This window comes from Entelurus aequoreus, linkage group LG01 (genome assembly GCF_033978785.1).
Source record: "Entelurus aequoreus isolate RoL-2023_Sb linkage group LG01, RoL_Eaeq_v1.1, whole genome shotgun sequence".
Taxonomy (NCBI): Eukaryota; Metazoa; Chordata; class Actinopteri; order Syngnathiformes; family Syngnathidae; genus Entelurus; species Entelurus aequoreus.
The window spans coordinates 73,023,376-73,051,145 of NC_084731.1; the positions used below are offsets into that span (position 1 = coordinate 73,023,376).

The 27,770-nt window shown below is 42.2% G+C and overlaps 1 protein-coding gene across 2 annotated transcripts in view; it reads left to right on the plus strand.

Annotated features, from left to right (window-relative positions):
- The window catches only part of LOC133656886 (voltage-dependent L-type calcium channel subunit alpha-1D-like), a 205,076-nt gene that overhangs the window by 57,325 nt on the left and 119,981 nt on the right, over nt 1-27,770 (plus strand). For both annotated transcript variants that reach the window (XM_062057746.1, XM_062057752.1), the window contains exons 11-13: nt 2,161-2,321; nt 18,419-18,644; nt 18,776-18,983. In XM_062057746.1, coding sequence (XP_061913730.1) covers nt 2,161-2,321; nt 18,419-18,644; nt 18,776-18,983 — 595 coding nt within the window. The remainder of the gene's footprint in view (nt 1-2,160; nt 2,322-18,418; nt 18,645-18,775; nt 18,984-27,770) is intronic.

A 27,770-nucleotide genomic window follows, 5' to 3' on the forward strand; every position in this document is an offset into this window, starting at 1 on the left:
AGATTATTGATGATATCATCAGAAATACTTGTAGTATTTAGTAGATTATTGATGATATCAGCAGGAATACTTGTAGTATTTAGTAGATTATTGATGATATCATCAGAAATACTTGTAGTATTTAGTAGATTATTGATGATATCAGCAGGAATACTTGTAGTATTTAGTATCATGATGAAATGAGTATCACAGACAACAATGGTAGTTATAAATAACTATTTAGTATTAACGTCTGGTACGGACTTATGCCGTCTTTTTTTAGTTGAAGTGGAATGGTTGAACAATGCGGACACGTTTGGTACTGGATATTTTCTAACACTGCCTCTGTATGTGTAAGTAATATACAACTATAATTATTTGATACTTGCTTATATTGACAAATGTCACCTTTACAGTGTTCAATTACCAATGTATGTCTAGCTTGTGTGCTATTGTGTGCTCAGCTGTTGTGTAGCTGCTAGCTCCTAGTAGACTATAGCCTAGCATGTTTACCTTTTGTTAATGACTTTAGTAAAATAGAAGAAAATGTGTCTTTATTGGAGGACATTAAGATGTCATCTTTGTGTCAACACTCTGCTTGTATCGCACATGATATCACACACAAGTAAACACTCTGCCTGTATTGCACATGATATCACACACAAGTAAAAACTCTGTTTGTATTGCACATAATATCACACACAAGTAGACACTCTGCTTGTATCGCACATGATATCACACACATGTAAACACACTGCAGGACTGCTTGTATCGCACATGATGTCACACACGTAAACACACTACAGGACTGCTTGTATCGCACATGATATCAGACACAAGTAAGCACTCTGCAGGACTGCTTGTATCGCACATGATATCACACACAAGTAAACATTGTGCAGGACTGCTTCTATCGCACATGATATAACACACACTATCAAACACTCTGTAGGACTGCTTGTATCGCACATGATATCACACACAAGTAAACACTCTCCAGGAGTGCTAGTATCACACATGATATCACTTACAAGTAAACACTCTGCTAGTATCACACATGATATCACTTACAAGTAAACACTCTGCTTGTATCGCAAATGACATCACACACAAGTAAACACTCTGCTTGTATCGCACATGATATCACACACAAGTAAACACACTGCAGGACTGCTTTTATCCCACATGATATCACACATAAGTAAAAATTGTGCAGGGCTGCTTGTATCGCACATGATATAACACACACTATCAAACACTCTGTAGGACTGCTTGTATCGCATATGATATCACACACAAGTAAACACTCTCTAGGACTGCTTGTATCAAACATGATAACACACACAAGTAAACACTCTGCTTGTATCGCACTTAATATCACACAAGTAAATGCACTGTAGGACTGCTTGTATCGCACATGATATCACACACACAATCAAACACTCTGTAGGACTGCTTGTATCGCACATGATATCACAAACCAGTATACACTTTGCAGGACTGCTTGTATCGCACATTACATCACACACAACTAAACACACTGCAGGACTGTTTGTATCGCACATGATATCACACACAAGTAAACGCACTGCAGGACCGCTTGTAGTGCACAAGATATCACACACACAATCAAACACTCTGTGGGACGCCTTGTATCGCAAATGATATCACAAACAAGTACACACTCTGCAGTACTTCTTGTATCGCACATGATATCACACACAAGTAAACACTCTGTAGGACTGTTTGTATCGCACATGATATCACATACAAGTAAACACACACTCTACAGGACTGCTAGTATCGCACATGATATCACACACAAGTAAACACTCTGCAGGACTGTTTGTATCGCACATGATATCACACACAAGTAAACATGCTGCAGGACTGCTTGTATCGCACATTATATCACACTCAAGTAAACTTTCCAGCGTCAGCAGCACTCGTGTTGCCACATGTTTGCTATCAGTGGTAGTACGGGGCTGCACATTGACTACTCTAAAGTGTCCTTGCTGGAAAGGAGGAATACAATGTATTTTTTTATCCTACTCAGTCCAAAAATCACTAAGTCAGAATGCAGGTTAGTGTGGTCTTCCTGTATCGTCTTGTGATATCACCACATGGTCTTCCACTCCTGGCCGTCTGTGTGTTTGGGATGCTAACGTGCTAACGCTCCAGTCGCCAGGGGCGCCGCTGGAACCGCCTGTGGCGCAGAAAGTGTCGAGTGGCTGTGAAGTCTGTGATCTTCTACTGGATGGTCATCGTCTTGGTCTTCCTCAACACGCTCACCATCGCCTCCGAGCACCACCAGCAAGCCCAATGGCTCACTCGCCTTCAAGGTGCCCCACCTCTTTAGATCCTTCCAAAATAGGCTTCCCTACACATTTTAATACACTTTTTTTTACACACCAATTGTTTGAAACCAGACCAAATTGACCTTTTTATTGATCCTCTGCTCCTCCTACTTATAGCACACACTCACACACACAAACACACACACCTATACAACTTTGAGGGATTGTCCTGCGGGGAGGCACGGCAGGGGGATGAGGATGGTGCTCCAGTCCTCCTGTTTTGTCCCCTGCTCGTCCATCCCTCAATCTTAGCTGCATATTAGACACTTAGGGTATTGGGTTTGCGTTTGGGGGGCTCGGCTTGGTTGGGACCCACCATGATCTTGATGGCATTATTAGTTCCCACAAGCATACCTATCTCACTCACGCTACAGTACACACCTCACTAGGGACTGCAGGTGGGCTGTAACGGCTGACTTCCTGATTTCAAATACACAGTAGACACTGTGGGGGCCTTGTACACATGCAGGGGTGGATTGGTGTTCGGGAGTACGGCGCACCCCTCATTGCCTCCTCGGCCGGCGCGGGTTGGGGGGACTGCGGTCTGGTGGCCTGTCATTCCCGGGCAGAGACCTCGTTGAGGGTGTAGGCTTTTATGCATTTATTATTTTTAATTTGTATTTTCATCTGTTTATTCATTTATTATTATTATTGTTTTGTATTATTATTTTTTAAATGTATTTATTTATTTTTGTGTGGCCTTGCACTGTAAGGTCTGTGTTGGTGACTTGATGCGGTGGTGGCACGGCCCCCTTGTCTGGTCTAGGTGCTCCTGTCTCGGTTGTTTGGGCAGTGGTGTGTTTGTACGGGTTTGGATTGAGGGGGTGGACTCTTTTGAAGGGGGAGGTGTTAATGTCTCTTGTTTGCATGTTGGCGTTTGGGCTGACTGGCGAGCTGGCGCTGGCTGGTCTCTGTGATCCTGTTGGCGTGTGGTTGCCGGTCGCGTTTTTTTTTCGATCGCTTTGATTTGATGGAGTGGTGCTGGCTGTCTGGGGGTATTGCAGCTGCTGCCTCTGCTGCCGTTTGTTTGTGGTGTGGGCGCCGGTGGCTGCTGGGTCCAATGTGGGGGGGTGGCTGATGTTGTGACCTGTGGCAGCGCGTGTACGTGGTGGTTGTCGGGGCTGGCGGACTTGCCGGCTTCATATTCGTTTATTGACGTGTTGGTTGGCTTGTCGGGTGTAGGCCTGGGATGCCCTTGCGCCCTGCCGCGCTGCCCTTTACGCCCGGTGTCATGCCGTCGTCTGGGGCGGGCTTGTCGAGGGTTGTCCCTGGGTGGCAAGGGTGCGCGGCCAGACCTGTTGGGCTTGGGGGAGGAGATCGGCTGGTTCTCAGTGGGCAGTGGGTGCCGGGACTTGATCGCTGTCCCGCCGGCCTGTGTATGGATTTGTTAGTGTATATATATGTGTGTGTGTGTGTGTGTGTGTGTGTGTGTGTGTGTGTGTGTGTGCGTGTGCTTATTTTTGAATGTGTGTGCGTGTGTGTAAATGTGTGTATGTATGTATATGTGTGTGCATGTATGAGTGTATGTATGTATGTACAACCGTATGTGTGTATATATATGTATGTGTGTATGTATGTGTGTATGTATGTGTGTATATATATATATATATACATTTTCTACCGTTTATTCCCTTCGGGGTCGCGGGGGGCGCTGGAGCCTATCTCAGCTACAATCGGGCGGAAGGCGGGGTACAGCCTGGACAAGTCGCCACCTCATTGCAGGGCCAACACAGATAGACAGACAACATTCACACTCACATTCACACACTAGGGCCAATTTAGTGTTGCCAATCAACCTATCCCCAGGTGCATGTCTTTGGAAGTGGGAGGAAGCCGGAGTACCCGGAGGGAACCCACGCAGTCACGGGGAGGACATGCAAACTCCACACAGAAAGATCCAGAGGCCGGGATTGAACTCACGACTACTCAGGACTAGGGATGATGTTTGATAAGAAATTATCAAGTTCGAGCTTTTTATCGAATCCTCTTATCGAACCGATTCCTTATCGATTCTCTTATCGAGTCCAGATAGGTTGTTTTTTATGGAAAAACACACAATATTTGGTTTAACAAATCACTTCACATTCTCTACTGCTCGCTACTATAGTATTACCATATCGGAGTTATTGTGCAGAATTGTGGGGAAATAACTACAAATGTGCGCTACATTCGTTAACCGTGTTACAAAAAAAATTAATTAGACTGATACATAATGTTGGATATAGAGAACATACAAACACTTTATTTATTGAGTCAAAAATATTAAAGTTCGATGATTTGGTAAAATTGCAAACAGCTAAAATGATGTGGAATTAAATGATATGATCCAGTTTAAGAGGTTGTTCAAATGAATAGTGCTTACAAAGTACAAAGAAGAATAATTATGAGAAATACTTCCAACCTTATTGAAAATAAGATATTCTTCATCTCAGTATATTAATAATGACTGAATTAATTAATTACATATTACAAAACTGTTGTATATACTAATTCACAGATATTTTATTATAAAAAGGTCAGTAAAGGATGTCTATATTGGTATGTAGTGGGAAAGGGGTAGGATTAAATAAGCTTTACTTCTTCCTACTCCTGTAAAGTGAAATGATATGAAACCGTGATGTCTTATGATGTGGTCGGTTCATGTTTTGTTTAGTTATGTTCTGTTAGTTTTGGACTTCTTTAGTTGTTTTGTGCACTTCAGGGGTTTGTTTTAGTCACCATGGTTACTTATGATTTTCACCTGCCTTGTACGCGCACCTGTTGCTCATCAGAGACTCTATTTAAGCCTGCCTTTTCCGGTCACTCGTCGTGGCTTCATTGTTTGCATTTGCAACAGTTACGTTGGCATTCTGGTTTTCGAGCGCATGATTCCTGTGCTAAGTTACCTTAGCTTTTAGTATTCCTGTGCTAAGTACGTTTTTGCTTTAGCTTCTCGTGCGAACGGCACGCTTTCCTTTTGTTTCGTTCCTGTCTGTTGTAATTTGTATGATTTATGAGAAATAAATCATCTCCTACCTGCACGCTTTCGTCCGGAGCCGTCAGTTTTGCGTCCTGGGAGCGAACCGCAGCACCCCACCGTGACAAATGACTGAGCTACGTGACGTCATTTCTTGTGAGATCGGTAGGTTGGAGTTCAAATCCCAGCCGAGTCATACCAAAGACTATAAAAATGGGACCCGTTTCCCTCCCTGCTTGGCACTCAGAATCAAGGGTTGGAGTTGGGGGTTAAATCACCAAAATGATTCCTGGGCGCGGCGCCGCTGCTGCCCACTGCTCCCCAAGGGGATGGGTCAAATGCAGAGGACAAATTTCACCACATCTAGTGTGTGTGTGACAATCATTGGTACTTTAATCTTTCATCTAAATCTGATGTCTCACGGGGCATTTCTTGTCGGTACGGGATTCGTTCCAAGTGATTCGAATAAAGAACCAACTCTTTTTCTTTAATATAGTGGTCTCGATAACGGATACCGGTTCTCAAAAAGGGATTCGAGTCCGAAGACTCGGTTCTTTTCTTATCGAACAACCGGGAAAACCAGTTTCGAGCATCATCCCTACTCAGGACCTTCGTATTGTGAGGCAGACGCACTAACCCCTCTGCCACCGTGCTGCATATATATATATATATATATATATATATATATATATATATATATATATATATATATATATATATATATATATATATACAAACCCCATTTCCATATGAGTTTGGAAATTGTGTTGGATGTAAATATAAACGGAATACAATGATTTGCAAATCCTTTTCAACCCATATTCAATTGAATGCACTACAAAGACAACATATTTGATGTTCAAACTCATAAACTTTATTTTTTTTTGCAAATATTTATTAACTTAGAATTTCATGGCTGCAACACGTGCCAAAGTAGTTGGGAAAGGGCATGTTCACCACTGTGTTACATGGCCTTTCCTTTTAACAACACTCAGTAAACGTTTGGGAACTGAGGAGACACATTTTTTAAGCTTCTCAGGTGGAATTCTTTCCCATTCTTGCTTGATGTACAGCTTAAGTTGTTCAACAGTCCGGGGGTCTCCATTGTGGTATTTTAGGCTTCATAATGCGCCACACATTTTCAATGGGAGACAGGTCTGGACTACAGGCAGGCCAGTCTAGTACCCGCACTCTTTTACTATGAAGCCACGTTGATGTAACACGTGGCTTGGTATTGTCTTGCTGAAATAAGCAGGGGCGTCCATGGTAACGTTGCTTGGATGGCAACATATGTTGCTCCAAAACCTGTATGTACCTTTCAGCATTAATGGCGCCTTCACAGATGTGTAAGTTACCCATGTCTTGGGCACTAATACGCCCCCATACAATCACAGATGCTGGCTTTTCAACTTTGCGCCTATAACAATCCGGATGGTTCTTTTCCTCTTTGGTCCGGAGGACACGACGTCCACAGTTTCCAAAAACAATTTGAAATGTGGACTCGTCAGACCACAGAACACTTTTCCACTTTGTATCAGTCCATCTTAGATGAGCTCAGGCCCAGCGAAGCCGACGGCGTTTCTGGGTGTTGTTGATAAACGGTTTTCGCCTTGTGAGTTTTAACTTGCACTTACAGATGTAGCGACCAACTGTAGTTACTGACAGTGGGTTTCTGAAGTGTTCCTGAGCCCATGTGGTGATATCCTTTACACATTGATGTCGCTTGTTGATGCAGTACAGCCTGAGGGATCGAAGGTCACGGGCTTAGCTGCTTACGTGCAGTGATTTCTGCAGATTCTCTGAAGCCTTTGATGATATTACGGACCGTAGATGGTGAAATCCCTAAATTCCTTGCAATAGCTGGTTGAGAAAAGTTTTTCTTAAACTGTTCAACAATTTGCTCACGCATTTGTTGACAAAGTGGTGACCCTCGTCCCATCCTTGTTTGTGAATGACTGAGCATTTCATGAAATCTACTTTTATACCCAATCATGGCACCCACCTGTTCCCAATTTGCCTGTTCACCTGTGGGATGTTCCAAATAAGTGTTGATGAGCATTCCTCAACTTTATCAGTATTTATTGCCACCTTTCCCAACTTCTTTGTCACGTGTTGCTGGCATCAAATTCTAAAGTTAATGATTATTTGCAAAAAAAAAAAAGTTTATCAGTTTGAACATCAAATATGTTGTCTTTGTAGCATATTCAACTGAATATGGGTTGAAAATGATTTGCAAACCATTGTATTCCGTTTATATTTACATTATAACACAATTTCCCAACTCATATGGAAACGGGGTTTGTGTATATATATATATATATATATATATATATATATATATATATATATATATATATATATATATATATATATATATATATATATATATATATATGTGTGTGTGTGTGTGTATATGTATGCTATATGTATGTTATATATGTGTATATGTGTATGTATATATAGATATATACATGTGTATTTGTATGTATATGTATATATGTGTGTATGTATGTATATGTGTTTATATGTGTACGTATGTATGTGTATGTATGCATATTAATGTGTTTATGTATAGACCGAAGACCTCCATGAAAAATAAACACGAAGGACCCAGATTTCCCTCGCCCGGACGTGGGTCACCGGGGCCCCCCTCTGGAGCCAGGCCCGGAGGTGGGGAAGAATGGCGAGCGCCTGGTGGCCTAGTGGTCCCCCCTCCAATGGGCTCACCACCCATAGCAGGGGCCATAGAGGTCGGGTGCAATGTGAGCTAGGCGGCAGCCGAAGGCAGGGCACTTGGCGGTCCGATCCTCGTTCTACTGGGGGACTTCAACGCTCATATTGGCAACGACAGTGAAACCTGGAGAGGCGTGATTGGGAAGAATGGCCACCCGGATCTGAACCCGAGTGGTGTTTTTTTATTGGACTTTTGTGCTTGTCACAGATTGTCCATAACAAACATAAGGGTGTCCATATGTGCACTTGGCACCAGGACACCCTAGGCCGCAGTTCCATGATCGGATTTGCGGTCTCATGTTTTGTACACTCGGGTGAAGAGAGGAGCGGAGCTTTCTACCAATCACCACCTGGTGGTGAGTTGGCTGCGATGGGGGGGGGGGATGCCGGACAGACCTGGCAGGCCCAAACGCATTGTGAGGGTCTGCTGGGAACGCCTAGCAGAGTCTCCTGTCAGAGAGAGTTCCAATTCCTTCCTCCGGAAGCACTTTGAACATGTCACGAGGGAGGTGACATTGAGTCCGAGTGGACGATGTTCCGTACCTCTATTGTCGAGGCGGCCGATTGGAGCTGTGGCCGCAAGGTGGTTGGTGCCTGTCGTGGCGATACCCCTAGAACCCACTGGTGTCCACCAGCGGTGAGGGATGCCGTCAAGCTGAAGAAAGAGTCCTATCGGGCTCTTTTGGCTCATAGGACTCCGGAGACAGCAGACAGGTACCGACAGGACAAGTGGTGTGCGGCTTCAGCAGTCGCGGAGGCAAAAACTCGGACATGGGAGGAGTTCGGGGAAGCCATGGAAAACGACTTCCAGAAGGCTTTGAAGCGATTCTGGACCACCATCCGCCGCCTCAGGAAAGGGAAGCAGTGCAATGTCAACACCGTGTATGGTGGGGATGGTGTTCTGCTGACCTCGACTGCGGATGTTATGGATCGGTGGAGGGAATACTTCGAAGACCTCCTCAATCCTACCAACATGTCTTCCTATGAGGAAACAGTGCCTGGGGAATCTGTGGTGGGCTCTCCTATTTCTGGGGCTGAGGTTGCCGAGGTAGTTGCTCCTCTGTGGCAAGACCCCGGGGGTGGATGAGATCCGCCCGGAGTTCCTTAAGGCTCTGGATGATGTGGGGCTGTCTTGGTTGACAAGACTGCAACATCGCGTGGACATAGGGGGCGGTACCTCTGGATTGGCAGACTTGGAGAAGGCATTCGACCGTGTACTTTGGGAAGTCCTGTCGGGAGTGCTCAGAGAGTATGGGGTTTCAGACAGAATTTCTAGGCGCAGTCAGGGCGTTGAGGGGATCTGGTTTGGTGGCTGCAGGATTAGGTCTCTGCTTTTTGCAGATGATGTGGTCCTGATGGCTTCATCAGGCCAAGATCTTCAGCTCTCACTGGATCGGTTCGCAGCCGAGTGTGAAGCGACTGGGATGGGAATCAGCACCTCCAAGTCCGAGTCCATGGTTCTCGCCCGGAAAAGGGTGGAGTGCCATCTCCGGGTTGGGGAGGAGATCTTGCCCCAAGTGGAGGAGTTCAAGTACATCGGAGTCTTGTTCACGAGTGAGGGAAGGGTGGATCGTGAGATCGACAGGCGGTGCGGTGTGGCGTCTTCAGTAATGCGGACGCTGTATCGATCCGTTGTGGTGAAGAAGGAGCTGAACCGGAAGGCAAAGCTCTCAATTTACCGGTCGATCTACGTTCCCATCCTCACCTATGGTCATGAGCTTTGGGTTTTGACCGAAAGGACAAGATCAGGGGTACAAGCCGCCGAAATGAGCTTCCTCCGCCGGGTGGCGGGGCTCTCCCTTAGAGATAGGGTGAGAAGCTCTGTCATCCGGAAGGAGCTCAAAGTAAAGCCGCTGCTCCTCCACATCGAGAGGAGCCAGATGAGGTGGTTCGGGCATCTGGTCAGGATGCCGCCCGAACGTCTCCCTAGGGAGGTGTTTCGGGCACGTCCGACCGGTAGGAGGCCACGGGGAAGACCGAGGACAGGTTAGGTAGACTATGTCTCCCGGCTAGCCCGGGAACGACTCGGGATCCCCCGGGAAGACCTGGACGAAGTGGCTGGGGAAAGGGAAAATGTGGGCTTCCCTGCTTAGGCTGCTTCCCCCGCGACCCGACCTCTGATAAGCAGAAGAAGATGGATGGATGTACAATATATGTGTATGTATGTACAGTACATATAGGTATGTATATATATGTATGTATGTATATACAGTATATTTGTGTGTGTGTGTATGTATGTATGTATGTATGTATGTATGTATGTATGAATTTCTTTCTGGGGGTACGCTCTGGGCCTGCTTGTCAGGCGGGGGTCGGCACCTCAGGCTACTGCATCCGGGCTGCGTGTCTGGAGCTCCTGGGTCCCACCGTCCATCCCTTCCGGGTGCCCGTCTTGGTTGGGGCCTGCTGGGTCTAGTCCCCGCATCTATTGTGGTAGCTTGGTGCTGCAAGGTATTCCGAGGTGCTGCAAGTCAGCCAGCTGCTGGGGTAGTGACCCTGTGTGTCAGCGTGTCTGTGATCTTCTTTTAATTTATATATATATATATATATATATATATATATATATATATATATATATATATATATATATATATATATATATATATATATATATATATATATATATATATATACAAACCCCGTTTCCATATGAGTTGGGAAATTGTGTTAGATGTAAATATAAACGGAATACAGTGATTTGCAAATCATTTTCAACCCATATTCAATTGAATGCACTACAAAGACAATGTATTTGATGTTCAAACTCATAAACTTTTTTTTTTTTTTGCAAATAATAATTAACTTACAATTTCATGGCTGCAACACGTGCCAAAGTAGTTGGGAAAGGGCATGTTCACCACTGTGTTACATCACCTTTTCTTTTAACAATAATCAATAAACGATTGGGAACTGAGGAAACTAATTGTTGAAGCTTTGAAAGTGGAATTCTTTCCCATTCTTGTTTTATGTAGAGCTTCAGTCGTTCAACAGTCCGGGGTCTCCGCTGTCGTATTTTACGCTTCATAATGCACCACACATTTTTGATGGGAGACAGGTCTGGACTGCAGGCGGGCCAGGAAAGTACCCGCACTCTTTTTTTACGAAGCCACGCTGTTGTAACACGTGCTGAATGTGGCTTGGCATTGTCTTGCTGAAATAAGCAGGGGTGTCCATGAAAAATACGGCGCTAGATGGCAGCATATGTTGCTCCAAAACCTGTATGTACCTTTCAGCATTAATGGTGCCTTCACAGATGTGTAAGTTACCCATGCCTTGGGCACTAATGCACCCCCATACCATCACAGATGCTGGCTTTTGAACTTTGCGTCGATAACAGTCTGGATGGTTCGCTTCCCCTTTGGTCCGGATGACACAATGTCGAATATTTCCAAAAACAATCTGAAATGTGGACTCGTCAGACCACAGAACACTTTTCGACTTTGCAGCAGTCCATCTTAGATGATCTCGGGCCGAGAGAAGCCGGCTGCGTTTCTGGATGTTGTTGATAAATGGCTATCACTTTGCATAGTAGAGCTTTAACTTGCACTTACAGATGTAGCGACAAACTGTATTTAGTGACAGTGGTTTTCTGAAGTGTTCCTGAGCCCATGTGGTGATATCCTTTAGAGATTGATGTCGGTTTTTGATACAGTGCCGTCTGAGGGAAGGTCACGGTCATTCAATGTTGGTTTCCGGCCATGCCGCTTACGTGGAGTGATTTCTCCAGATTCTCTGAACCTTTTGATGATATTATGGACCGTAGATGTTGAAATCCCTAAATATCTTGCAATTGCACTTTGAGAAACGTTGTTCTTAAACTGTTTGACTATTTGCTCACACAGTTGTGGACAAAGGGATATACCTCGCCCCATTCTTTCTTGTGAAAGACTGAGCATTTTTTGGGAAGTTGTTTTTATACCCAATCATGGCACCCACCTGTTCCCAATTAGCCTGCACACCTGTGGGATGTTCCAAATAAGTGTTTGATGAGCATTCCTCAACTTTATCAGTATTTATTGCCACATTTCCCAACTTCTTTGTCACGTGTTGCTGGCATCAAATTCTAAAGTTAATGATTATTTGCAAAAAAAAAAAAAGTTTATCAGTTTGAACATCAAATATGTTGTCTTTGTAGCATATTCAACTGAATATGGGTTGAAAAGGATTTGCAAATCATTGTATTCCGTTTATATTTACATCTAACACAATTTCCCAACTCATATGGAAACGGGGTTTGTATATATTTACTATATGTGTGCGTATATATATATATATATATATATATATATATATATATATATATATATATATATATATATATATATATATATATATATATATATATATATATATATACATATGTATATATATATACGTATATATACAGTATATATATATATATATAATTTTTTTAACTAATAATAATTATTATTATTATTTGTATTTAATTTTTTTACTCACTATTATTATTAATATTATTATTGTTATTTATTTTTTATATTTTTTAAATATTTTATTATTTATTTTTTATTTTTTAAATGCTCCCCTCCCTCAGGGGGAGGATTCGACAGGGCGGTTGCTGGTTGTTCCATCTTCATCGTTGGGGTCCCTGCGGGTCAGGTGGGTGGTTCCCGTGGCCCCGTGCTGGGCGGTCCTGCGGCAGCCGACTTTAGTGGGGTGGCCTGAGGCGGGCCGCGCCGTGCTCTCCGGAGGTGGGGGTTGGGCTCTTGGGGGCCCGGTTGCTGGTGAGGTGGGGGCGGTCTCCCCGTCCGGTTTGGGGGAGTCTCTGGGCCCCTCGGGCGGGGCGTCCAGCCTTTCTGCCCGTGGGGGGGCTGTCCCCCGCTTCTCCCGTGCCTTGTCCTCTGCGCGTCTGTCTATGGCCTGCTGCTGGCTCTTACGGGCGGCATGGTGGGCCGGGCTCTGGTGTTCCTTTCGCTGGCCGGCCTGGCTGCGTGGGGCCGGTGGTCCCTGGTTCTCTGGGCGCCACACCTGCTGTTTTGGGTTGGGCTTTCTGGGTGGATAGGGCCGTACTCTGGCTCCCACACACACTGGGAGTAAAATATATTGTACATACAAATAGACATATATATACTCACATACACACAGTTATTCATACATACTGTATATACATACATACGGGCTGACATACTGTAGATACCTAGGCTCCCACATACATACACAAATACAGTACATACCTACACACTCAAAGTTCGTACATCCACACGCACATTCACTGTACAAATGTACATATACACATACTGTACATCAGGGGTCACCAACCTTTTTGAAACCGAGAGCTACTTCTTGGGTACTGATTAATGTGAAGGGCCACCAGTTTGATACACACTTAAATAAATTGCCAGAAATAGCCAATTTGCTCAATTTACCTTTAACTCTGTTATTATTAATAATTAATGATATTTATCTTTGTGGAAACACTGATCATCTTAATGATTTCTCACAATAAATATATATAGAAACAGATAAATATCAATATGCAACACTTTATTTTTATATTTTCTCTAAGTGCACATTTTTCAAATTGAACATTTTCAAATGATGACTTCTAAGACAGTCTTGTGAAATCACAATATCCCATTTTAACTAGCTAGCCACTAACATTTTTTAACAAATCATGAATTACTTTGCACCATGTTTGTACAAATAATAACTCATGTAAAATACAAAAGTCAACTCTCAATTTTTTAAATCATGTCACTACTTTGAACTGGACACCAAATCTGTTATCTGTTTCTTTTTCAGTTAGTGGGAAGCCTGGCATTGCATGCTGTTAACTAGTGTGTTGTACTCTGGTGTGTAACTTGACACTGCAACTCTGAGTGAGTCTTGCAGATGTGCGTCAGTGAGGCGTGTTCTGTGTTTGTTCTTGATGAAGTTCATGTCAGAAAAGGCTGATTCACAAAGATAAGATTTTTCCTCATTGTTTGCGGAACCTTCTTAATATTTTGGACATATTTTCACAGCAATCTGGCCTTAAGCTTAATTATGATAAATGTAAAATGTTAAGGATCGGAAATCTAAAGGGGACGTCCTTTCGAATGGAATGCAAAGTGCCTGTTTTGTGGACAGATGGACCAGTTAACATACTTGGTGTTGTTGTCCCAGAGAATCTGGAAGATCTAGGCTCAGTAAATTATGATAATCGACTAAGAAAGCTGGACAAAATTATGCAATTATGGAAAGGGAAATCCTTAACCTTGTATGGTAAAATATCTATTGTCAACTCGTTAATTATTCCTCAATTTATTTATTTGTTTTTGTCATTACCAGCTCCATCACAAAACTTTTTTAAGATTTATGAGCGGAGGGTCTTCGATTTTGTCTGGGACGGGACACCAGAAAAGATTAAATGAAAGGTTTTGTACAATGAGTATGAATATGAGGGCCTGAAACTTCTCAACCTTGAAGCTATGTGTCTGTCTTTAAAAGCATCAATTGTTCCAAAGATGTATTTAAACACTGAGTGGTACACAAATGTCCTGTTGGACAAAAAAAATGTACTGTATCAAAATAAATTGTATCCTTTTTTACAAGTGATCCCCTTCCATTTTTCTTATGTAGAGAGTCTGCTGGGAAACATGGCGGGGTTCATAAAGGAAACAATCCACTCATGGTGGTGTTTTCAATTTTATGTGCCAGAAAAAAGGGACAATATTTTGCAGCAGATAATATGGATGAACTCTAATATTGTAATAGATGGAAAGCCTTTCTTTTGGAAAAATATGTTTGAAAGAGGAATCATTTTTGTCAATGATATTATCAATGAGAAGGGTAAAATTATGAAATATGATGAATTTAGAACTATGTATGGTGATGCTTGCTCAAGCTTTTCATTTAATCAACTACTGGAGTCATTGGGAAAAGATGGAAACAAATAATTAATTATGGAACTACTAAATTATTAGTTTGTGAACCTCTAATAAGAAATTCTAGTTGGCAAAAAGGAACTAAAATAAATAGAAAAATATATAATTTTTATTTAATAAAGAAATCTTTGAAGGCTGCCCCATACAACACATATGGAAAATGGGAGGACTTTTTTGACTGCCCGTTGCCGTGGGATGCCATATTCAAACTAATCTATAAAACTACTATCGATGTGCAAAATTGTTATTTTCAAATTAAAATTATTCATAACTTCTTACCCACGGGGAAAATGTTAAAATTATGGAATATGACAGAGTCAGATGATTGCCGATTTTGTTGTCAGGAGTCTGAATCCACCCTGCATTTGTTTTGGTATTGTCATATTGTGTCTTCGTTTTGGGTGGAAGTTGAAAAAATGTGTTTAAGGATTGGTTTGTTTTTGAAGCTTGATGTGGTTTCTGTTATTTTAGGAGAGTTCATTGACAATCATGATTTAGTCAATTTAATTATAGTACTCGGTAAAGGTTTATTTTTAAGGCCAAAAACAGATACTCACTTAGTATTACTTTCTTTAAAACATTTATTCAGTATTTTTTAACTTTAGAAAGTTACATGGTTGAAAACGATAATGATGCCAAAAAACATAAAAAAAGATGGGAGGTCCTCAAAGGCTTATTTTGAAAGTATAATTATGTTTATAGATTATATGTTATCTGTTGTTGTGTTCCCTAAATTGAGTGACCTGGACATAACCTGGACTGTACATAAATGCTTATTTTGAAAATGTGATTTTGTTTATAAATTATATGCAATCTGTTGTGTTCCCTAATTTTTTTCTGTGTACATGAATGAAGGTGTGTGTTGCTGAGTCCGACTTGGACATTATCTGGACTGGACCTGGTTTTAAAAACCCTTTAAACAAATCTAATTTCATTGACAACCTGGTCTGGTGAAGATAAGGTCCTTTTAAAAAAAAAAAATAAAATAAGATAAATAAATAAAAAACATTTTCTTGGATAAAAAAGAAAGTAAAACAATACAAAAATAATTACATAAAAAAATAGTAATTAATGAAAATGTTAGTGGACCAGCAGCACACACAATCATGTGTGCTTCAGGGACTGTGTCCCTTGCAGATGTGTTGTCTATGTTGTGGGAACCAGAATATTGGTAGCAGAAAGAAATAACCCCTTTTGTGTGAGTGGGTGTGGATGAGTGTGCATGGGGGGGAAGTTTTTTGGGTTGATGCACTGATTGAAAGTGTATCTTGTGTTTTTTCTATGTTGATTTAAAAAAATAATAATAATAATTATTATTATTTTTTTTTTTTTTTTTTAATTTTTTAAGAACAGGCCAGCGGGCGACTCATCTGGTCCTTACGGGCGACCTTGTGCCCGCGGGCACCGCGTTGGTGACCCCTGCTGTACATATACATTCACTGTACAAACATACATATACACATACTGTACATATACAAGTAGATATACATACATACACTCATGCACATAATCACGTTTCATCAAACATATATTAACTTTGTTGCCCTAGGGTAAACTGGGTAACATATGGCACACTGACAAAGCTTAACCAATTGTTACTATAACAATCTACAAGGTTAATATAGGTTGTTTCTCTTTCTTCCCCTCCATTTTTCTGCATTCTTTTGTATCTCTAGTTATCATTACGTATATGTATTGTTGCATTTGAACAACTGTATTGTTGTTAAAAGAGGTAAATTATTGGTATTTTTCATTATCAATAGTGATATTTCTATTGGTATTTGTATTGATCCATTTGTTGTGTAATAATGCTCATTGTCATTTCTGTATTATTATTTATTTAGCTAACTGCTTCTTTGCTATTAATTTTACTATCATATTTGTACATATACTATTTGCTGATGTTGTTCTATTGTTGTTGTTATTGTTGTGTTTGCTGTTGTTGTTTTTGTCTCTCTGTCTTATCCCCCTCTTGTCCCCACAATTTCCCCCTCTGTCTTCCTTTTTTTCTCTTTCTATCCCCTCCTGCTCCGGCCCGGCTGCACCAAATGATAATATAAATACATTTAATAAAGTCAAATACAAATAAGGCAACAAGAGAAGTATCCTACACTTCTCTTTTGTAAAGTAAATCTGAACAGCAGATATAGATCATCTACATCTACTATATGATTTGTCTGAGAAGCTGGACAGGACAAAAAAATAAAAAATAAAAAACTTATGTTGCTACAAAAGCTGTATGTACCTTTCAGCATTAATGGTGCCTTCACAGATGTGTAAGTTACCCATGCCTTGGGCACTAATACACCCCCATACTATCACACATGCTACCTTTTAAACTTTGACCCTAGAACAGTCCAGGTGGTTCTTTTCCTCTTTGGTCCACAGTTTCCAAAAACATTTTGAAATGTGGACTCGTCAGACCACAGAAGACTTTTCCACTTTACATCAGTCCATCTTAGATGAGCTTGGGCCCAGCGAAGCGTTTCTGGGTGTTGTTGATAAATGTCTTTGGCTTTGCATAGTAGAGTTTTATCTTGGATTTACAGATGTAGCGACCAACTGTAATTACTGGCAGTGGTTTTCTGAAGTGTTCATGAGCCCATGTGGTGATATCCTTTACACACTGATGTGGCTTTTTGATGCAGTACAGCCTGAGGGATCCAAGGTGCGTAATTTCATGGTTTACGTGCAGTGATTTCTCCAGATTCTCTGAACCTTTTGATGATATTACGGAGCGTAGATGGTGAAATCCCTAAATTCCTTGCAATAGATGGTTGACAAATGTTCTTAAACAATTTGCTCAGGCATTTGTTGACAAAGTGGTGACCCTCGCCCCATCCTTGTTTGTGAATGACTGAGCATTTCATGGAAGCTGCTTCTATACCCAATCATGGCACCCACCTGTTCCCAATTAGCCTGTTCACCTGTGGGATGTTCCAAATAAGTCTTTGATGAGCATTCCTCAACTTTCTCACTCTTTTTTGCCACTTGTGCCAGCTTTTTTGAAACATGTTGCAGGCATAAAATTCCAAAAGAGCTAATATTTGCAAAAAATAACAAAGTTTCTCAGTGTGAACATGAAATATCTTGTCTTTGCAGTCTATTCAATTGAATATAAATTGAAAAGGATTTGCAAATCATTGTATTCTCTTTTTATTTACCATTTACACAACGTGACAACTTTACTGCTTTTGTACTTTTGTATATATATATATATATATATATATATATATATATATATATATATATATATGCTGCCACTACAGTATACACTGGTACACCCCCCCCCCCCCCCGTAAAAGACAAGCGGTAGAAAAATGGATGGATGGATATATATATACTGTATCTATCTATCTATCTATCTATCTATCTATCTATCTATCTATCTATCTATCGAAAATAAATAAATAAATAATCTTGCAAATGGGGTTGAACAAAAAAAGAAGAAGAATATTTGTGTCTGCTCATTTGACCTCCAAGTCAAGCTTGTTGTTGTCGCCCAGACAGTGCCAACAAAGTCCTGCTGGCCATGTTCACGCTGGAGATGCTGGTAAAGATGTACAGTTTGGGGCTGCAGGCCTACTTGGTGTCTCTGTTCAACCGCTTCGACTGCTTCGTGGTGTGCGGCGGCCTGGTGGAGACCATCCTGGTGGAGCTGGCCATCATGTCTCCGCTCGGCATCTCCGTCTTCCGCTGCGTCCGCCTCCTGAGGATCTTCAAGGTCACGCGGTGAGATGACTTGTTATGCTGGGCACAAGTTGACATTGGAATCCAAAGTTGTAAACAGGTTCCTGTGGTCCTCATGTGCTGACTTGCTGCTAGGCAGACCTGTGTCTGACTCCAGACTTATTTGTCTTCAGCCACTGGGCGTCTCTGAGCAACCTGGTGGCCTCGCTGCTCAACTCTATGAAGTCCATCGCCTCCTTGCTGCTGCTCCTCTTCCTCTTCATCATCATCTTCTCCCTGCTGGGCATGCAGCTCTTTGGTGGAAAATTCAACTTTGACCAGACCGTCACCAAACGCAGCACCTTCGACAACTTCCCCCAGGCTCTCCTCACCGTCTTCCAGGTCTGTCAACTACTTCTTCATCTACTCCAGTATGTGCGCTAGCAAGACCAAGGACACCTCCAAAGGAACTGCACTATTGTTAACACAGAGGAACTACTTTTAGAGAGCTAGCTATTTTATATTGCTATATTTACATATTGAGCTGCTGCATCACCTCAGAGATGGTGAAAGTTAATTCTGGATTATACTCTCACCTGGATAGTTGAAGGTTGTGGACATAAACCCACAAATTGGTCAACTTTGACATCCAATTTAGACCCGGAGATGGACATAATCTGACAAATTGGTCAATTTTGACATCCAATTTAGACCTGAAGATCGACATAAACCCACAAATTGGTCAACTTGACATCCAATTTAGACCCAGAGATGGACATAATCTGACAAATTGGTCAATTTTGACATCCAATTTAGACCCAGAGATGGACATAATCTGACAAATTGGTCAATTTTGACATCCAATTTAGACCCGGAGATGGACATAATCTGACAAATTGGTCAATTTTGACATCCAATTTAGACCCGGAGATGGACATAATCTGACAAATTGGTCAATTTTGACATCCAATTAAGACCCGGAGATGGACATAATCTGACAAATTGGTTCATTTTGACATTCAATTTAGACCCAGAGATGGACATTATCTGACAAATTAGTCAATTTTGACATCCAATTTAGACCCGGAGATGGACATAATCTGACAAATTGGTAAATTTTGACATCCAATTTAGCCCAGGCGATGTACATAATCTGAAAAATTGGTCAATTTTGACATCCAATTTAAACTCGGAGATGGACATAATCTGACAAATTGGTAAATTTTGACATCCAATTTAGACCCGGAGATGGAAACATTCTGACAAATTGGTCAATTTTGACATCAAATTTAGACCCTGAGATGAACATAGTCTGACAAATTGGTAAATTTTGACTTCCAATTTAGACCCGAAGATAGAGATGATATGACATATTGGTCAATTTAGACCCAGAGATGGACATTATCTGACAAATTAGTCAATTTTGACATCCAATTTAGACCCGGAGATGGACATAATCTGACAAATTGGTAAATTTTGACATCCAATTTAGACCCGGCGATGTACATAATCTGAAAAATTGGTCAATTTTGACATCCAATTTAAACTCGGAGATGGACATAATCTGACAAATTGGTAAATTTTGACATCCAATTTAGACCCGGAGATGGAAAAATTCTGACAAATTGGTCAATTTTGACATCAAATTTAGACCCTGAGATGAACATAGTCTGACAAATTGGTGAATTTTGACTTCCAATTTAGACCCGAAGATAGAGATGATCTGACATATTGGTCAATTTTGACATCCAATTTAGACTTTGAGATGGACATAATCTGACAAAATGGTAAATGTTGACAGCCAATTTAGATCCGGAGATGGACATAATCTGACAAATTGGTAAATTTTGCGTCCAATGTAGACCCGGAGATGGACATAATCTGACAAATTGGTGAATTTTGACATCCAATTAAAACCCGGAGATGGACATAATCTGACAAATTGGTCAATTTTGACATCCAATTTAAACCCGGAGATGGACATAATCTGACAAATTGGTCAATTTTGACATCCAATTTAAACCCGGAGATGGACATTATCTGACAAATTGGTGAATTTTGACATCCAATTTAAACCCGGTGATGCACATAATCTGACAAATTGGTGAATTTTGACATCCAATTTAGACCCGGAGATGGACATAATCTGACAATGTGGTAAACTTTGACATCCAATTTAGACCCGGAGATGGACATAATCTGACAAATTGGTAAATTTTGACATCCAATTTAGACCCGGAGATGGAAAAATTCTGACAAATTGGTCAATTTTGACATCAAATTTAGACCCTGAGATGAACATAGTCTGACAAATTGGTAAATTTTGACTTCCAATTTAGACCCGTAGATAGAGATGATCTGACATATTGGTCAATTTAGACCCAGAGATGGACATTATCTGACAAATTAGTCAATTTTGACATCCAATTTAGACCCGGAGATGGACATAATCTGACAAATTAGTCAATTTTGACATCCAATTTAGACCCGGCGATGTACATAATCTGAAAAATTGGTCAATTTTGACATCCAATTTAAACTCGGAGATGGACATAATCTGACAAATTGGTAAATTTTGACATCCAATTTAGACCCGGAGATGGAAAAATTCTGACAAATTGGTCAATTTTGACATCAAATTTAGACCCTGAGATGAACATAGTCTGACAAATTGGTGAATTTTGACTTCCAATTTAGACCCGAAGATAGAGATGATCTGACATATTGGTCAATTTTGACATCCAATTTAGACTTTGAGATGGACATAATCTGACAAAATGGTAAATTTTGACAGCCAATTTAGACCCGGAGATGGACATAATCTGACAAATTGGTAAATTTTGCGTCCAATTTAGACCCGGAGATGGACATAATCTGACAAATTGGTAAATTTTGCGTCCAATTAAAACCCGGAGATGGACATAATCTGACAAATTGGTGAATTTTGACATCCAATTAAAACCCGGAGATGGACATAATCTGACAAATTGGTCAATTTTGACATCCAATTTAAACCCGGAGATGGACATAATCTGACAAATTGGTCAATTTTGACATCCAATTTAAACCCGGAGATGGACATAATCTGACAAATTGCTGAATTTTGACATCCAATTTAAACCCGGTGATGCACATAATCTGACAAATTGGTGAATTTTGACATCCAATTTAGACCCGGAGATGGACATAATCTGACAATGTGGTAAACTTTGACATCCAATTTAGACCCGGAGATGGACATAATCTGACAAATTGGTCAACTTTGACATACAATTTAGACCCGGAAATTGACATAATCTGACAAATTGGTCAATTTTGACATCCAATTTAGACCCGGAGATGGACATAATAGGACAATTTGGTTAACTTTGACATCCAATTTAGACCCGGAGATGGACATAATCTGACAAATTAGTCAATTTTGACATCCAATTTAGACCCGTAGATGGACATAATCTGACAAATTGGTCAATTTTGACATCCAATTTAAAACCGGAGATGGACATAATCTGACAAATTGGTGAATTTTGACATCCAATTTAGACCCGGAGATGGACATAATCTGACAAATTGGTCAATTTTGACGTCCAATTTAGACCCGGAGATGGACATAATCTGACCAATTGGTCAATTTTGACGTCCAATTTAGACCCGGAGATGGACATAATCTGACAAATTGGTCCACTTTGACTCAGTTTAGACCCCGAGATGGCCAGAAAGACACGAACAGACGCGGCAACATTTTCTTTCATCCAACATGAGGATTATGAATAACTCTTGATACAAACACATCATCAGTCTGTATCCCAGTGAGAGCAGACATTGTACAGTGAGTGATTGTTTTATGTTCATCAATCAATCAGTCAACGTTTATTTATATAGTCCTTAATCAGGAGTTCCTCAAAGGGCTTCACAAGCCACAACCACATCCCATGATTAGAACCCACATCGGGGCAAGGAAAAACTCCAAAAGCTTAACTTGGAAAAAAGAATAAACCTTGGGAAGGGACCACAAGTGTGGGGACCCCCTCCTGGGTGACCGGTTTAAATGGATGTGGAGTATGGACAGGTATTCATTTATTCATGATCATTTGAGAGTCCGGTCCATCTGTAAACCAGCAGAGGGTCCTGGGAAATCTTCTTCCATGTCATGGGGGAGTGGGCCACACCGGGTCATGACTTAGAACAGCTAGCACAGCCTCCAGACTGGTACGTCTCCAGGGATTATCCATAGCCACCTGATAACCTCTTCATGTGGGAGAAGGGGACAGGGCAGAAAAGAGAAGCAGCAGATCAACTGGTCTAAAAATGGGATCTATTTAAAGGCTAGAGTATCCAAATGAGTTTTAAGATGTAGTAGTGATATTAATAACGTTACGTTTATTTTGTGTAATGCGCCTTAAATCATTCTGACTATATCTATGATGGAGATCTTCAGATTGTTTGCTTGGTGCTGCGTCATAATTTGCCACCTCAGTAGAATGCATGTCCACCTCTGGCACAGTCACTGCAGAAAAAACATGATGCAAATTGTGTATTATTCTAGGAGAAATGCTATGTGTGCAGGGATTTTCCAGCCTGGCGCCGGCTACTTCTATCTTAAAGGCCTACTGAAATGATTTTTTTTTATTTAAACAGGGATAGCAGATCCATTCTATGTGTCATACTTGATCATTTCGCGATATTGCCATATTTTTGCTGAAAGGATTTAGTAGAGAACATTGACGATAAAGTTCGCAACTTTTGGTCGCCGATAAAAAAAAGCCTTGCCTGTACCAGAAGTAGCGTGACGTCGCAGGTTGAAGGGCTCCTCACATTTCCCCATTGTTTACACCAGCAGCGAGAGCGAGTCGGACCGAGAAAGCGACGATTACCCCATTAATTTGAGCGAGGATGAAAGATTTGTGGATGAAGAACGTGAGAGTGAGGGACTAGAGTGCAGTGCAGGACGTATCTTTTTTCGCTCTCTTAGGTAAAAGGGCTCATTGGATTCCACACTTTCTCCTTTTTCTATTGTTGATCACGGATTTGTATTTTAAACCACCTCGGATACTATATCCTCTTGAAAATGGGAGTCGAGAATGCGAAATGGACATTCACAGTGACTTTTATCTCCACGACAATACATCGGTGAAGCACTTTAGCTACGGAGCTAACGTGATAGCATCGTGCTTAAATGCAGATAGAAACAAAAGAAATAAGCCCCTGACTGGAAGGATAGACAGAAGATCAACAATACTACTATCAGGAGACACCGAACACAACACTGGACCTGTAACCACACGGTTAATGCTGTGCCACCTGTCGAAGCCTAGCAATGCTGTTGCTAACGACGCCATTGAAGCTAACTTAGCTACGGGACCTCGTCAGAGCTATGATAAAAACATTAGCACTCCACCTACGCCAGCCCTCATCTGCTCATCAACACCCGTGCTCACCTGCGTTCCAGCGATCGACGGCCCGACAAAGAACTTCACCCGATCATCGATGCGGTCGGCGGCTAGCGTCGGATAGTGCGTCTGCTATCCAACTCAAAGTCCTCCTGGTTGTATTGCTGCAGCCAGCCGCTAATACACCGATCCCACCTACAGCTTTCTTCGTTGCAGTCTCCATTGTTCATTAAACAAATTGCAAAAGATTCACCAACACAGATGTCCAGAATACTGTGGAATTTTGCGATGAAAACAGAGCTGTTTGTATTGTGATACAATGTGTACGAATACTTCCGCTTCAACCATCGACGTCACGCGCAAACGTCATCATACGTAGACGTTTTCAACCGGAAGTTTCCCGGGAAATTTAAAATTGCACTTTATAAGTTAACCCGGCCGTATTGGCATGTGTTGCAATGTTAAGATTTCATCATTGATATATAAACTATCAGACTGCGTGGTCGGTAGTAGTGGGTTTCAGTAGGCCTTTAACTGACTCCTCACCCAGACTAACAGACACTGTAATTGAACTGAAAGCACAGACTGGGACATGTTCAAGGCAGCCGCCACCGATAATCATAACACACGTGTGGAGGAGTATGCAGAGTCTGTGTCCGCATACATTCAGAAGTGCATGGAGGATGTTAGTGTGATCAAGAACATCCCCACACGGGCCAACGAGAAACTCTGGATGAACAGTGAGGTACGTGCAATGCTGAAGGCTCGGAACAAGGCTTTTAAGTCTGGCGACCCAGAGCTAACCTGAACCGTGCCATTAGGGTTGCAAAGCGTGCTCACAGTCAGAAAGTGCAGGACTTCTCCGAGAACCCCACGAACACTAGACAAATGTGGCAGGGCATACAGGTCATCACGGACTATAAAGCTGCCCCCCGTCCCTGTGACAACAGCATCAGCTTCCTAAATGACCTAAACAACTACTTTGCGAGGTTTGAGGCACTTAACACCACTCCGGCGAGGAAATCCATCCCTCACCCTGACGAGCAGCCGCTCAACCTGGACACAGCGGATGTCCGGAAAACCCTGAAGAGAGTGAACCCCCGGAAAGCAGCGGGACCTGATGACATCCCGGGCAAGGTGCTTAAGGGATGTGCAGACCATCTGGCTGGGGTTCTCACAGACATCTTCAACATCTCGATGACCCAGGCTGTGGTACCATCATGTTTTAAGACGGCCACAATCATTCCAGTGCCTAAAAAACCCACAATCCCCTCCCTCAATGATTATCGCCCCGTAGCACTCACCCCCATCATAATGAAGTGCTTCGAGAGGCTGGTAAAGGAATACATTATCTCCAGACTTCCCCCCACATTCGACCCATAGCAGTTCGCTTATCGCCCTAACCGCTCCACAGAAGACGCCATCTCCTCTGCACTCCACCTGAGCTTTGAATATCTGGAAAGAAAGGATACACACGTGCGGATGTTGCTTCTTGACTTCAGCTCGACATTCAATACCATCATCCCGCAGCACTTGGTGAGCAAACTGGCCCCTCTTGGATTCAGTACCCCCCCATGCACCTGGCTGCTTGACTTCCTCACAGACAGACCCCAGTCTGTGAGAGTGGGCGACAACACCTCCAGTGCCATCTCCCTGAGCACCGGCTCCCCCCAGGGCTGCGTCCTGAGTCCCCTGCTGTTCACATTGATGACCCATGACTGCTGCGCCAGGTCCACTACTAACAAACTTGTGAAGTATGCGGACGACACAACAGTAGTGGGCCTCATCCGTGAAAACAACGACATGGACTACAGGGAGGAGGTGAAACATCTGTTTGACTGGTGCAGAACCAACAACCTGGTCCTGAACGTCAACAAGACCAAGGAGATCATCGTTGACTTCAGGAAGCACCAGTCCAGCCACGCTCCACTCTTCATCAACGGCACAGCGGTGGAGATGGTAAGCAGCACCAAGTTCCTGTGGGTGCAGATAACTGACAATATGACCTGGTCCCTACACACCGGGGCTCTTGTAAAAAGAGCTCAGCAGCGCATGCACTTTTTGCGTCGGATGAAAAGAGCACAGCTCCTGCCCCCCATTCTCACCACATTCTACAGAGGCACATTAGAGAGCCTGCTGGCCAACAGCATCTCTGTCTGGACTGGAGCTTGCAATACCTCAGACTGGAAGTCTCTCCAGAGAGTGGTGAGGATGGCGGAAAAGATCATCAGGACTCCTCTTCCTCCTATCCAGGAGATCGCAAAAAGCCGCTGCCTGACCAAGGCTCAGAAAATCTGCAGAGACTCCTCCCACCCCCACCAAGAACTGTTTTCACTGCTGGACTCTAGAAAGAGGTTCCGCAGCCTCCGTAGCAGAACCTCCAGGTTCTGTAACAGCTTCTTCCCTCAGGCCGTAAGACTCTTGAACGCATCATAATTATCCCCTCAATTCCCCCCAAAATGGATTAACTCTGGAATATAAAGACAATATAATATACATCCATAAACCTGGATGCATATGCAAAAGTGCAAATATATTTATCTGTACAGTAATGTATTTATTTATATCTGCAATGTATTGCTTTTTTATCCTGCACTACCATGAGCTAATGCAACAAAAGTTTGTTCTTATCTGTACTGTAAAGTTCAAACTTGAATGACAATAAAAAGGAAGTCTAAGTCTAAGTCTAATTGCTTGTGACCGGGCTTGCTCTAGTGTAGTCAGTCAAGTGTGACTCAAACAATATTCTATGTTACTAGCCAGAGTGATTGCTCCTTCCTGGTTAGGGTGAAGGTCGTCCCTCATCAGCAGGCCCGGTTTGCCCAAGAAAGAGGGCCAATTATCAATAAATGTTAGTCCCTGTTGTCTACAAAAAATAGCCAGCCACTTGTTAAGCGAGACTAATCTGCTATATCTCTCATCATTGCCTCTCGCAGACAGGGGGCCAGAGACAAGTACTCCATGCCTGGACATCTTTCTAGCCAGATTACAAGTCCTAGCTCAAGTCTCTGACTGTCTCATCCTAGTGTCATGGGAGCCAACGTGTACAGCTATATTTGCGTAGCTAGTGGTGCGATTAGCCTGTCGTATGTGTTTACTAGGCCTGTTGCGAATTAGCTCCCTAAGACTAGCTTCAATGTCAGGTGCTCTGGTCCCGGGAATACATAAGTTATGGCTGGTTTGCTAAACTGTATGTTCCGGGTGATGGAGTCCCCTATGACTAAGGTGTGGTGTAGGACTAGCTAAAGGGCTAAATTTATTATGGGTCTTGATTGGTTCACCGTGGCTTGTAGGCCGCTTAGGGCTTGTTGTGCGCGCGACCAGTCTTCCTCTCAGGGAATAGAACACACACTGGTCACTCCCAAGTTCTTTTGGATGACATATATGTTGAGTAAAAAGGACCACCGAGACAGAGTAGTACTTGGCCAAGTTTTACTATAGCTTTAGGAGACCAGCCTTCACAACGCAACCATAGCATCAGCAAGCGAGGTCTATAAGAGTCAGTTTATGTAGAGCGGAAACAGCCCCTTCCGCCCCAAACCAAATGCAGTTGCTACTTCAAAAGAGATAAGGAACTGGCCAAAACAGCTGACAAACAGGAGCCCTTCAGACAAAACAAAGAGTTCACTAGCGGACATAAGATAAAAGTAAGGAGGTCACGATCCATTCTAGCTGCTTTAAACATAACTGGATTAAGAAAGGGCACTTAAAAATATCTCATTCTGCAAACTGGGCTAGTTAGCTGAATATGGCTAATGCTAATGCTAAAGTTACCAAGTTACTCTGCTCTAACTGGCGG